Below are 15022 nucleotides of genomic sequence, written 5' to 3'. Positions count from 1 at the left end.
TGTGACAATCAGAGTGAATCAACTTATCCAGAACATTGGGTCAGTGTGGTGTATTCCTGTCCTACTTTGTTTTATTGTGAAGACATCTTTGGTTTGTCTGCATGTCCTGGATTTCCTTGCTAGACATGTTAGTTTTGAGGAGGAAGGGAAAATATAGATAGTGATAGTAATTGCATGGGAGCAGGAAAGATAGGGACCAGGGAAGCTAGTATGGTATCCTTTCATAAAAGTTTAGAAAGATTAAGACTGTTGAATTTTGGAATGGAGGAGGAAAGATCTTCCACTTGGTATATTCCGACATGGGTTCATAGTGTCACAGATTGGAGATTAATGGATAAATATTGATGTTGAAAGTGACAGAAACTTCATTCTAAGCTGGCGACTGAAAAAAATGTAATTTATTGCCTCAGTGACTGAAAAGGCCAGGGTAAAGCTGGATTCAGAAAGCTGAGCTTGATTATCAAGACTTGGCTCCTTTCCACCTCTTGGCTCTGTCTTTGACTGTGTTGGCTTCATTTCCAGGCTTTGGAAGAAATTGGCCCCAATCAAAATGATCTCAAATCCAGTAGTAGAGGGAATCTGCATCCTTAGCCCAAGCGAGAATCTCAGAATTGTCTTTTGGGCTTTGGTTGGTCTGATCTGAGGCATACGCCCATCATTGTGAATATCGTGGAGCCAAGAACCATATTTTATGGATGTTTATATCCTCCGCGGTGAGCCCAGGGTGCTGCACAATGTATAGTAGGAGGTGCTCACTATACAAACGTCATACTACATTTTAATGTGCTCTTCTGAAAGCAACCAATTTGTATTGTAGGAAATATTCTAATACATTCCTGATTTTAATTTTGAAATATTTTTTGCAGAATTAGATGACTTGTTGGATAGGCTGAAGGCAACTACTAGAATCTAAAAACTGAGGACTTTGTTCCTAGATCAGGATTCTATCAAAACTTCATAGTAAAATTCAGGAAACAAGCAAGAAAACAACAGATATCTCATATTGTTTTAGTATGATAAGAAATCTGTTCAGAGATGAGAGATCTGTTGGTAGGAACAGGTTTCATTCCCTTTGACTCATACTGAGCAAGTGTGAGGAGAACGTAGATGATAGTTGAAAAGAAGAGGGTTTGAATACTGGAACATCATGCCACTGCAGAGCAGCAGAATGCCTTAATAATGCTAAAATTATTCTTTTACAATTGTGACAGAATATGAATATTAACTAACTTTAAACACATGTTGTTTGAAATTCATTTCATAGAGAAGTTTAGAATAGGTGATCTGATAGGTTATGTAAAACTTTTCTTAAATCTAGTAAGAGAAAAGTGACTGAATAGACAGACTTATCTGTTGTGTCAGTTGCTAATGCCTTGTCTTCAGTTTAATAAAAGGATTTCCAAAGACTAGATTTTTAGTATGATAGAGGAAAATGTACCTAGTTACTCTAAAAAGGAAACCGGCATTGGTGTAATTATGTCTGTCTTCTAATGGGAACTTCACTTTCAAAGCTTTTTCATCATCTTGTAGTCTCTATTGAATGCCAACTTTGCCTCAACAACTTTTCTTACAAGTTGAAAAGATGAAAGCAGGGGAGATTCAATTATCAATGATGTCACAGAATTTGAGGCATTTCCAATCATGCTTGTTTGTTCATTTCACATAATCTCAAAATTCACTGATGTGCACCAATTTAAAATGAATTTACTGACTTAACCACAAGATCTTGGAGCTCTAATTGCCTGGGAAACTGCAAGAATGCACCGTTTGAGCTCATTGGTCCTGACATTAAAAGATGCTGTTAAATATTTGAAGTAGTCAAGAGAACTGTAGTTTCTGTTAAATAAATGTAATGTTTATTAGAATAGTATAATGTGAAGACTTTTAGGAGACTTGTAATTATACAGCTTTATGGTAGTTTTGGTTATTGTGCATGAGTTTAAAATATTTGACAGGTTGATTTGATAGTTTGGAAACATGTAGCATAAGCAGTCCACCAAATTTTTTAAGATAGAGACATCTAATTTGTAGGAAAAGAGACAGTATAGTGTGGTTATGGGGTAGAGTCTGCAAATGGACTGCTGATCCACTTGAATCTTCAAATCCTGCCTGGTCACCTCCTTAGCTAGGTAGCACCGCTTTTGTTCACTGACCTCTCTGTGCTTTAGTTCCCTCAGCTATAATTGGGATTAATGCCACTAGTGTCTTCTTCACAGGGATATTGTGAAGGTTAAATGTGTTGTTATTATATAAAGTATCTACAACATCAGTACTTCTGCATTAGTTATTCTGATTACTTTCTATAGTAATATAGGTCTTTGCAGTTCTTCTTCAGGATATATGGAATCTTAGAATATAATATAGTAATATATAAAAAAATGTATATAAGGAAGTCTGTAGTAAGTCCAAGCATATTGCATTGAAAAATTCAGTAATTACATCAGAGATGCACAAGCGGCCTGTCGTGCATCCACTCCGGAACACACTCCTCCCACTCTTACACTCTAGGACAGTGTATGTCAAAGTGTATCTCAAGGATCCGTTACATTAGAATCAATAGGGCTGTCTGTTGAATGCAGATTCCTGGGCCTCAACCTAAATTACCTGGATTAGAATTTCTGAGTGTGTGAGTTACCATTTTAACCAACATTTGAGTTGATTCTTACGCAGAACAAATTTTGAGAACCTATTTCATGATTCCCCCTTGTCAACCTGTAATTCACTTCCACTCTTTCTCACTTCAGGTGTCTTCTAATTTCTCTCAAAATTCTGTCACATGTCACATTCAAGGAATTTTTTCTTTGAGATTCACAACAGACCAAAGTTGATCTTTTTCTTTCACATCCAAGGCCAAGCTCACTGCCTCCTCACCCCTCCATTCTGTATTCTCTTTTTCATGCCTAGTTCATTTCTTTCCCACTATTTGTCATAAGTGAGGTGTGAAATCATTCTGGCTTTAGAATTCCACAGAAGATCTTCACTTGTCTTTGGTGGCCCAGAGCTTTTCCTAATCTCCTGCCTCAGGCTTTGCCATTTTCTTTCCCTTTCTCTCATTTTTTTTTTTTTTATTAACTTTCTTTTGGTTAAGGTTCCTACCTTAGATGTCAGGGAAGAGACACCGGTTTTATTTCTCCTCCCAAGTCCCTTATCTCCATTGCAAGTGAACATTCTTAGAGAGAAGGCACAGGTGTACAAAATGCCTTCATCCTCCAGGATCTCTGTCCCTGTTGGCCTGTTTCTCCTTCCTGGACTCCATCTGACCTCTGCATCCCTCTCTTTGCATTTTGCAGCCATAAATACGTGAGACATCATTAAGCAATCCCAGATTGCATTGCCTGAATATACTTGACTGAGAAATTGCATTTAAACTAAAATATATCAAGGTTTGGTGGTTTCTAAATAAAGCCATGTATAGCTAGGTGGAAGTACCACATACATGAAAGTTTTATTATTTCTTGACCAAGGTAAAGATTAATAGGAAGCATTTTGGCTCATAGAGTGCATAATGCAACTCTCCTTTAAAACACATGAACTTGTTATGTTCGTGTGACTGATCACATAATCCATTGGAATCTTAATGATCCGTGAGATCAATTGTTCACATTTTTAGAGGAACATCTACATTACAAAACAACACTGCTTTCAAGAGTCCACTGCACTGTTGTGCTTTTGAAAACACTTGAATTACACAGTGCTGAAAGTAGGAACACTATTGATGAGTCATAAACACACACATTCTAGTTAAGAAAGAAACATAGAAGTTATGGAAAAGAAGGAAATACACACTTAGCCAAATTTGCTTATTTTTAAAACAACATAGACATCTTCTAAAGAAATGATATTAGAATTTTAGCTAATAAAATGGGAGAAATTTAAGTCCTGGAAATTTATGTTGAAAGCATTAGCATTTCTTGCAATAACTAAAACATTTTTAAAAACATTGTCAAGACAAATTTCAGGAAAAGATAGACACAACCAAGAAATCAATTTATTAATAAAGTTTTAGCTTCAGCTGCTTTTATATACCACTTTTAAGAATTCTCTCATATTTGTGTGATCATCAAATAAAAAGACAAAGAAGCCCCATTAGGATTATTGATCCCATTTGAATTTTTTACCTTTAGCTGCATTTTACAGTTTTATTTGGGGGAAATATGGGCTTTAATTCCATTTCCAAAAGTACTGCTTTATGTCTTTCTTAGAATAAATTAGAGGGTCAAAAAATTTTTAAATGCTAATTTAATAAATATGTTCAAGGCTACTGATAACTATTATCTTGATATGTAAGTTAAAGAACAAAAAGTAGTTACGAATTGAAAAAAGAACCACAGAAGAGATTGTAATTTTTAACTTAATTCTTTGATCACACATTTAAGTTGGACGCTTAATATTTGATTTATTTATGTCTTAGTTGCTTTCTGTCTAGCTCTTCACTCTGTGTTTATACCTGTAGGTAACACAGTCTAAAGAAAATATATTAGATATGTTTTGTGAACAAAGCTTTTTTTTTTTTTTTTTTTTTTCTCATAGGGATGCCCTCTGCATCTTTACTAGTAAATCTCCTGTCAGCTTTATTCATCCCTTTTGTGTTTGGAGAGACAGAAATAAGGTTTGCTGGACAAACAAAATTTGTAGTTAATGAAACAAGTACAACAGTTATTCGTCTTGTCATCGAAAGAATAGGAGAGCCGGCAAATGTCACTGCGATTGTATCGGTAAGAAATGATGTAGCTCTATTCTTACTGAAGTAGATGATATGAAATTTTTTTAGTTTCAATGACAGAAATTTTTTTTAACTGTTTGAGATTCTGAGTAGTTTCATTATGATAAATTATTTGCAGTTACACTATTCCACTTATATTTCGTATAGATTTTATACAGTGCCCCAAGGTAGTATATGTACTTGACAATAGTATTTAAAGATATAGACTGATTATTTTTAAATGTTCATATATTTATTTTAAAACAGATAAAAAACAAAGGTATCACTAAGTATTTCTAAGTAAAAGAAAATTTGAGTAATTTGAATTCAAGTCAATATCTCTGCTCAGATATTTATTTATCTGATATTTATTTCAGTGGTTTAGGGACAATAAATAAAATATTTAAAAGCAGAAAAATGGCAAATTAAAAATGAATTTTGTCAGAGAGCTTGGGAGAAATGAAGTACATTAACTTAAGTAGAAGTTAGGCATGGTTTGTTAAACTATCAAGCTGTCTCGCACACAGTTTAGTCATTGGATGGATTATGTATGCATATATTTGTGTTTAACCTGAAAGTAATGTCATATGACCACTAAGAATATTGCACTAGTTGAGGCCCAAAGTACTCAAAATTTTCTTTCAAAAGTAGGTTTTGAAGCAATAGGTTAAATTAGCACATCGCAAACATTGCAAAAAGAGATAAAGAAGAAAAACAACCTATGAAATAAATCCAGTTTTATAATTTTGTGCATTGCTTTTAGTTTTTAATTTATGACGTGCATATATATTTACTGAATTCATTTGAACTTGAGTATACATTGTAGTTGGTAATCTTTTATGCATAATTTTGATTGTATCATAGGAATGTTCAGGGGTTGCCCTGTCATTTTCACAGCTTCTCTGGATGATGACATCATCATTTCCCAATCATTTTCACCTGTTTTTCATTGAGGTTGCTTCCAGTATTTGCTGCTATAAATGCTACTTTGATGAAAGTGTTAAAATATGTATCAATTTTTGCATATTTTGGATTGTTAAGTCATGTTTTGGGTTGGATTACTCTGTTTTATTTGTTTCAGTGGCTCTTGATAGTTAATGCTTTTCTAAAAGTCTGCTATTTTCTATGTTAAGGAGTACAAGTTCCTTAAAAATACTCTTAACAGCTTGATTGGATATCTCAAGTATTTAAGCTTTATTTTTATAAACTAGACATTGACTATAATTTTTCTATACATGTTCTTCGTTTCTTATTTTTACTAAATCATAGTTTTTTTCCTAGTAGCTAAGTTCATTTTGAGTTGGTTGGCAAAACAAATCTCATTTAGATCTGCACAAGAAGTTGCTTCTTTATAATTTTATAATTATTATTCCCTTGAAAATCTTATTAGCTATGTCTGTGTTACAGAATGAGGTCTTAAAATGTTAAGGAAAAGTTTATTGGTGACTAATAATTTGGAATGCTAAAGGAATTGGGTCTTTATTTGAGTTACGGGAAAATATAAATAAAATTTCAGTTGAAAGTTTTGGAAAAATCATTTCTTTGAAATCCATAGGGTAAATAATTGATTTTCCTGATATATTTTGGCAGGCTATTTCACCTCTTCTTTGGGAGCATTTTAGCTACAATTTATTTTCTTGTGAGTTCTTCTGTTATCCACTTCAGACCAAGAGGCAGGGAAAAAAATTCACATCCTTACTTTGCTATATACTTATTACTTTTTTGTGTAATGATTTCTTTACCTTCCAGAGCATAAGCAAATATTTTTTGTTTCAAATCATTTTTAATAATGTTTTTTTGAGGATATTTTTTATCAGTTGTTAAATATTTGTTTTGTTTTTGCACATCCTATCTGTAAACATCAGTGTGAGTTGATGATTCCTGTTTTTTGTGTTGATCGCTCCAATTAGTATCAGTTTTGCTTGTCCTAACACTATGTTATAAGAACTATCTATATTTTGCGTTTGATAGCTGTATGGAGATGACACTGGTGACTTTTTTGATACATATGCTGCAGCGTTTATCCCTGTTGGAGAAACAAACAGGACAGTGTACATAGCAGTGTGTGATGACGACTTACCAGAGCCTGATGAAACTTTTATTTTTCACTTAACATTACAGGTAAGTCCTTCTTGCCCCTCCCACCCACCTGTAACTCATAGAAACCTTGCAGTGCTTAAAAATATGTTTCTCTGGAGATAAGCCCATCTAGAGACTGGAGGTGGTTTTCATAGAACTCAGAACTGACAACCTCTTTGGCAGTTCCACGGTCTGGTTATTATTCCTCAGACAATCTTGTTTAGAAGATTCTACAGTTAGTTTTTGGATCCACTCAGCTTATTTAGGAATTGCCGTGACAGATGCTCCAGAAAACCTGTCTTCCATTTGGCCCTTTTCTCTTTTATCCCTCCCCTGCTACCAGATGCACAAAGAATGACCAAGACTTCTGAGTTCAAAGGAAAGGGATACAAAAAGCAGGCGTGGAAGTGGGAGGTCCCTGCGCCTTAGAATCATTTTGGACTGCCCCTGGGAAAAATGGTTGAATAGCCTAAGGTTTAAATTGTCCTTTATGGTTTGATCTATTAGGTTGAGGTAATGCCTGCTAACACTGCTCTAGTTAATTTTTCTGAGTGGCATTGAGAATTTTTTTTAAAATGATTATGTCAATATAAGTAAAATTTTTGTGAAAATGATACTTTAAAAATAATCCTGTTTTGCTTTTATATATTACTTTTTTGCATATTCCTTTATGGTTCTGTTGCATATCAATAGAAATGTTATAGAAATGTTTTCCCTTATTGATTAGAAAAGATAGTTTATGTATTTTATTGTTTATTATTTTTTAAATATTTTATTTATTTATTCATGAAAGACAGAGAGAGAGAGACAGAGAGAGGCAGAGACACAGGCAGAGGGAGAAGCAGGCTGCTCGCAGGGAGCCTAATGTGGGTCTTGATCCTGGGACTCCAGGATCACGCCCTGGGCCGAAGGCAGGCGCTAAACCGCTGAGCCACCCAGGGATCCCCTAGAAAAAATATCTTAATATTTCAGCTTTAATTTGGTTCTATGCTTTATAGAATAAATCTTAAATTTTAGGACCTTTTGTAGTGTAAGAAAAAAATCATATTTGAATAGAATTTCATACTGCTTACTTCTCTGTTACATTAGTAATGACGTTAGAGTAATTATGTCATTACTAGCCAGTGATTACTTATCCATTATAATGATTTATATTTTAATAGCCAGTGATTAATGTTTTTTAAAACTTTTTGGAAAGTTTTTATTTGTAACTTTTTTTACCATGTTAACTTAGTTTGAATATATTTTCTTAATCTGCATTAAAAGTGTGCTTGTATTTTTACATATATTCTAAACAATTACATAAAGAGAGAAACTTTTAAAATGATTCTCTGGGCGCCTGAGTGGCTCAGTTGGTTGAGCAGCTGAGCATCTGCCTTCAGCTCAGGTCATGATATTATGAGATTGAGTCCCACATCAGGTTCCCTGCACAATCACTGAAGTCTTCTCTCTCTCCAAAATAAATAAATGAATCTTTTAAAAAAAAAGACTCTCTGTTCCTCATATTTTTAATTTCATTAACTTATTTTTGGGCTTTTATTTTAGAAACCTCCAGCAAATGTGAAGCTTGGATGGCCAAGGACTGTGACTGTGACAATATTATCAAATGACAATGCATTTGGAATTATTTCATTTAATATGGTATGATTACAATTTGATTAGTCTGTGGTTGCTAGATGATAATTATTTAATTTTTTTGGTTATTTTTCATGATGTCACCTGGTATCATCCTGCCATTTGGTATTTAAATAAAATTCACTCGATCTCTATCCATGTCCCACATTCTATAGACTATTCATTTGTTCTGCCTAGGATTTCTTTAGATCGAGGAGGCCTATGTGAGCCTGGCCATCTCTTGTCCTAATCTCCTGATGATCATTCCACCTGACTCATTCGTTACCTCCTTTGGTGGTCTCTAACTTGGATGTTGTCTTAGCCATTCCGCGTGCTGTAACAGAATTCTGTAGGCTAGTGGCTTACAAACAACAGAAATATCTGTCTCACAGTTCTGGAGGCTGAGAAGTCCAAGATCAAAGGTGCTGGCAGATTCTATGTCTGGTAAAGGCCTGCTTTCTGGATGTTGTCTTCTTACTGTGCTTTCATAGGACAGGCGGGGCAGAGGAGCTCTCCGGGGCTTAAGGACACTAATCCCATTTCTGAGAACGAGAACTTTGCCATCACGACCTAATCATCTCCACAAGGCCAAACCTCCTAGGATTTGAACATGACTTTGGGTTGGTGTGGGGAGGGGCACAGACATTAAGTCTGCAGCAGATTCTATAGTTCCTTTTGCTTGATTTCCTTAGCTGCCACTTAAAATATTGTTTGTCAGCCTCCTCTGAAAGTTGGGAGATAAGAAAAACTTATTGGAAGAGTGCTGGAAAAACCTATAATAAACTTAGAATTGAATAGAATGAAGATATTATAGTTCTTAAAAATTCTGTAGTCAATCCATACCCTGAGACTTTTCTCACTTATTAATATTTCTTAAAGGATGAAACTCCTTATCATCCCCCTTAGTTTTGCTCAGCAATTCATTTTTTTCTCCTTGATCATTGTATTCCTGTATCCCTGGCCAGTATGTTCAGAGAGTTTTATCTTTAGAAACAAATACTCAAAACAGATTCCTCCTTGAGAGAAATTGTTTCCAGCTCTTAAAACAAAATTTATCTTGGATACAATTGGATTTTGCCACTAAGTTTTAGACTACAATAACCTTCCTGATACTGAGTCTTTTTGAATCATGTTACTAATTATCATTACTAAAAGATGATGTGAAACTCCCCAGCTTTTTATTTATTTTCCAATTTAGATTGCTGCTACAATTGCTGTATTATATGTCATTTTCTTACCTTAAATTATCTTTGAAACAAGGAAGGCTATAGATAAATATGATCTTTTAATTGCAGTATCTTTATTAAAAAAGATGTGGATAATGTCAATATAGTAGACATTTTGTGACCTCCATTATATTGTCATTTACAAAATTAATTAAATTAATTAATCAGTCATTTCTATTTAAATGATAGGGAAACACTAGTTAATTATGAAGCAGGCTCCCTTAATTGCTTAATTTTTCTCCTACTGTCTTTCTTCTATATTCACTCCCAACTTATTACCCCTAACCTCATACTGACTTGTTTAAAGGTTTCATTTCTTTTCTTTTTTAAAATTTCTTTTCTTTTGCTCTCCCTTCCTCCCTCCCTACTTCATTCCCTGCTTCCTTCCTTTCTTCTTCCTTTTGACATACTACTTTTTAGCCTCTGGGGATGATCCTGGTCTCTAGCATTGGTCGCAGGTCCCTGACTATTCCAGGCAGCCCAGACTGGCCACCTGACCCATGTGGTAAAAATTAAACAGAGTAACTGTTGAGCTCACACTAGTTGCAAAATAGGCTGACTTTGGTTCCTGGCCTGGATAATAATTATGTTGATGATGAAGATAACACTGATTATGTTTGATGTCTTTGGGACAGGCATTCCTATCCCTGTTTATGGAGAGGGACACTGAGATTTGGTGTCACCATGGAAAGATGGTCACTGCCGCCCTAGCTAGCATGCACCTGGCTTCTTCCCTCTTCCTCTCTAGACCTGGTTTCAGGCAGCCAAACACATTTCAGTATTTGAAGTCCTGACTTCTTTCCTTCAGTGATCATGTCTTGAAAATCTTTAGCAGTTCTTTGCTTTTCATTGTCAAGCGGACCAAGGAGGAGGGCATAGTGGATTAGAGCAAAGCCTTTTGGTGGAGCTCCCAGTGAGTGGTCCCAATGAGCTGCTCTGGTGTGGAGACACAACTTGGTTTTGGGACATCCAGGGCCTTTGTGAGCATTTGAATTTCTCATCTTTCAGCTAGATGACCTTTAAGATCCTTCAGCAAAGCAGCTAGCTAATGAATGGTAGAACCAGGGCAGGAACTTGCATCTTTTGCCCGACTAGTTTTATGTTGCCTTTACACTATTATTTTGAACCTTTCAAGCATTTTTATTAGCTGCAGTTTATTAATGCTGGAAATGCTACCACATTCTTAGCATACCATGTAGATTAATTTGTCTACGTAAATACAGTATTTCTAAGGTAACAATTTGTACCACTTCTACCTCTGGTTGATGAGTGCCTGATTGTCTTTGCTCTTCCCAATAGCCTTTTTCAGTCACAGTGAGTGAGCCCAGGGGCAGAAATGAATCTGTGCCTCTTACTCTCATCAGAGAAAAAGGGACTTATGGAATGGTCACTGTGACTTTTGAGGTAAGTATACTCTGAAATTACTTTAAATGGTAAGACTTCAGAGTTTGTATCAGGTAGCTGTAACTTAAAAAATTAAGGTCTTTTGTATAATAAGCATGGCCCTTAATAAAAATGAAATAAAAGTAAATATTATCTGATAAATTTTATGGTTAATAAAAAATGTTTTGCTTGCTGCTCACATACAGTATACTATCATGAAACACAATGTATCATTTTATATACAAGGTTGGTAATAAACCACAACATAAAATAATAGTAATGTTAATCCTGTAAAATTCATAGAACCTTTATGATAGGGACTCCTGGGTGGCTCAGGGGTTGAGCATCTGCCTTTGGCTCAGGGCATGATCCCAGGGTCCTGGGATTGAGTCCCACATCGGGCACCCTGTGGGGAGCCTGCTTCTTCTTCTGCCTATATCTCTGCCTCTCACTCTGCCTCTCTCATGAATAAATAAATAAAATATTTTTTTAAAAGAATCTTTATGATAAACCTTTTCAAGGAATAAATTTTAAAAATGCCCATGGATTACTTAGGCTTATGTAAAATTATTTGATGTCTAGTCTTCCCCCATTTACATTCCCCATTTAAAAAAATACTCAAATGGATGCTGTTAAGAGCAGTCACACTTCACCATGGAGGTCCATAGATGTTACAGCATTTGACATGAGTAAGATATCATGTCAAGAGTTTTTCTTGTGCTTGTGGAGACTTCCATCATAGAATGGTTATGTTAATTTTATAAAAAAATAAAGTGTCATAAGGGAGTAATTCATGAAAAACATTGTAACTCTAATTAAATATGCGGTAGTCTTGCAAGTTCTACAAAGAAGCCTTAAGGAATGTTTCATGTACTTAAAGATATGTGCTTATGCAGTATATTTTTGAAAATGCATTGAATACATGTGGGAAGAATTGGAAAAAAATTGGCTGTGGAAAGGATAAACAAAATCACAAATTCTGAATTGTATTTTATGGATGTCTAGAGTCATTTTCCTGAGTCTTGAGCCTTTGTTTTATAGAAATAATTACAACTAACATTTACTAAGCACTTAATGTTGCCATATACTGTTTTAAGTGCTTTACACTGATTCTTAGTGCACATAAAACCAGTGTCTCTTCCCAGAGCCCCGTCTCCCTCATGCCCTTCTTAATTTTTTCTCCATAATACTTATCATTATCTGAAAAATACATATTTATTTGTCATTTTTCCCTTTCATTAAATGTAAGGTCCTTGTGGGTAGGGAGCTTGCTTGTTCCCTGCTATAGCCTTAGCACGTGAAAAGGATCAAGCACAGAGTACTTTTCAAAAGGAATGATTTTATTGCATCTTCACATCTAGCCTGTGAAGTGGCTGTTACTATGCCTATTTTGAGGATGAGGAAAGTGCCGCTCAGAGTTTTTTAATATCTTGCCTGATGTTACACAGTCAGTAGTGGTACTACCATTTGATTATATTACCTAAGAGAATTTACCAATTTTGAGTACCTTCCTCTTAAGAAAAGATAGATTTTTTTCCCCCTCAGGTTTAATATAATGGCTGAGAAAAAAAGAAAGCTCTAGGAAACCATGTAGTTTAATGTGATTATAGTCAAGATCTATAACTATTTTATAGGCCTTGACTGTTAACTAGAAGGGCAGACTCACATACGGTTTTCTATAGTTCTTCTGGCAAAAGGTTTTTTTTTTTTTTTTAAGATTTTATTTACTTATTCATTAGAGACACAGAGAGAGAGAGAGGCAGAGACACAGGCAGAGGGAGAAGCAGGCTCCATGCAGGGAACCCAACGCGGGACTCGATTCCGGGTCTCCAGGATCACGCCCCAGGCTGAAGCCGGCGCTAAACCGCTGAGCCACCCGAGCTGCCCTGGCAAAAGGTTTTTAAGTAAACTTCAGATTTTTGTTAGTCGAAGTCACAGCAATGCTTTCATACTCTTGTGAAAATTTTGTGTTTATTGATGGCACTGTGTGTTTCTTTGCAGGTAGAGAGTGGCCCAAATCCACCTGAAGAAGATTTGAGCCCAGTTAAAGGAAACATCACCTTTCCCCCTGGCAGAGCAACAGTAGTTTATAACTTGACAGTACTTGATGATGAGGTGAGATAATATTAAATGCTTCAGTGGAACAGGAACCGTGCCTGTAGTACTGGCATGTTAGAGAACATTATGTCAAGTATTAAATTGTATTCAGTATTTGAAATTATTCAAGAACATAGTCCTATGTAAAGTTAGTGTATTGTACTAACTAGTTAGTATATACTTTAGATATAAATAGTGATTTTGGAATCTATTTGGTTAATATTTGCCTGATTTATTTTATATTAAACTGTATATCTAAAAGCTGATGAACCTGAATATAATTGGCAACCACATTTAATACTAAGACTTGAGCATTTTATAAACCTTGATAATTGATTTTTGTTAGTGATTTCAGCTTTGAGCTGAGGTAGAGCTATACCTATCCTTATGCTGGATAGATTTTACTATAATTTACTATGATTTTACTATAAAAACAAAAAAAATTCTACTGTAATTGGTATTCTTTTGTTTGGATATTTTAAATGTTTGTATTCATGGGAAGGCTTTAGTTTTTTACATTTCTCATTGAAGTTACCAAGGATTGAGATACATGACACAGCTCAACTAAGAAGAAAATGGATTTGAACAATAATGTGCAAAGATATCTCTTGTGAACTAAATGAGAGAAAACATAACTTTTCTATGAAATAATCTTGGTAGTATCAGAAAAAAAGAGATAATAACATAGCTGGGAATTTATAACCATCTCTCTATCTTCCTACAAAAAAATCATAAAGACACATCACAACAAATCCCCAGGGAAGAAAAACAAATGAATTAGAAGACATTATTAGAAATTGTTTCTCTTGAAAAAACAAAACATTAGGTGGCATTGATAACTCTCTTTTGTCTGGTTCTTTAATAAAAATCTTTTGTTTTTAAATACTTGAAAAGGTTATAATTTAAGGCAACAATTTATTATACATTTTAAATAGAAACTTAAAAGATCATCCTCTGAGATCTAATGTACGGCATGGTGCCTGCAGCTAATAATACAGTATTGTATACTTGAAAGTTGCTGAGAGTAGATCATAAGCATTCACTCACTCACACCAAAAGAATCAACTATGTGAGGTGATGCATGTTTTAATTCTCTGGATCTCAGCAGTTATTCTAAAATGTATATGTGCATCAAACCATCATGTGTACACTTTAGATATATTACAATTATATTTGAATTATTCCTCAGTAAAATTGGGCAATAAAAACATCATCAATCAAAACATGGCATTTTTTTTTAGATAAGTAGCCTTACCTCTTATATTGCTGAGGTAAAAAGATTTATTTTTTCCCTTTCACTCATAAAATAGAATTTATGTGACGCTGAGGTGACTTAGTCAGTTGAGTGTCTGCCTTTGGCTCAGGTCATGATCCTGGGGCCCTGGGATCAAGCCCCACAACAGGCTTCCTGCGTAGGGGAACCTGCTTCTCCCTCTGTTGCTGCCCCTGCTTCTCTCTCTCTGTCAAATAAATAAATAAAATCTTTTAAAAAAATAAACAGCATAGTGAAGACTATCCCTAGGATTTCTATACAATTACAAAAAAAAAGAAAAAAAGAAAAGAAAAAGAAAAAGGAAAAGAAAAGTTTAACAGTGTCATCATTTGCCTGATAATGACTCTTATATAGCTTGTTCTCCAGAGGCATGATGTATATTTTGGAAATCATATGATTGGTTTGATATGATTATCTTATGAATTAGATATCATTTAGAGAAAAGAAGAATAATTCACATGGTTGAAAACAGTTTGCATGTGATGTTTAATGTAGTTTTCCAGATTTTTAGATATTATATATCTATAATAATACCATTCCAGATTCTTAAAAGTTCTTATATATTATTACTGGATAACTGTCATGTTATTTCTGACACTACCAATTTGATAAAACCATTAAATTTTATGTCCAGCTTTACTGTCAAAT

General features: G+C 34.7%; 1 protein-coding gene across 1 annotated transcript in view; it reads left to right on the top strand.

Moving 5' to 3' along the window:
• Positions 1 to 15022, top strand: part of ADGRV1 (adhesion G protein-coupled receptor V1) — a 530856-nt gene that overhangs the window by 32095 nt on the left and 483739 nt on the right. The window contains exons 2-6 of the mRNA XM_041752702.1: positions 4531 to 4715; positions 6674 to 6823; positions 8327 to 8422; positions 10921 to 11025; positions 13006 to 13119. Of these exons, the coding sequence (XP_041608636.1) occupies positions 4531 to 4715; positions 6674 to 6823; positions 8327 to 8422; positions 10921 to 11025; positions 13006 to 13119 (650 nt within the window). The remainder of the gene's footprint in view (positions 1 to 4530; positions 4716 to 6673; positions 6824 to 8326; positions 8423 to 10920; positions 11026 to 13005; positions 13120 to 15022) is intronic.

This window comes from Vulpes lagopus, chromosome 4 (genome assembly GCF_018345385.1).
Source record: "Vulpes lagopus strain Blue_001 chromosome 4, ASM1834538v1, whole genome shotgun sequence".
Taxonomy (NCBI): domain Eukaryota; kingdom Metazoa; phylum Chordata; class Mammalia; order Carnivora; family Canidae; genus Vulpes; species Vulpes lagopus.
Note: the sequence above shows the minus strand (reverse complement) of the source record. Positions and strands in the feature narration are given on the sequence as shown.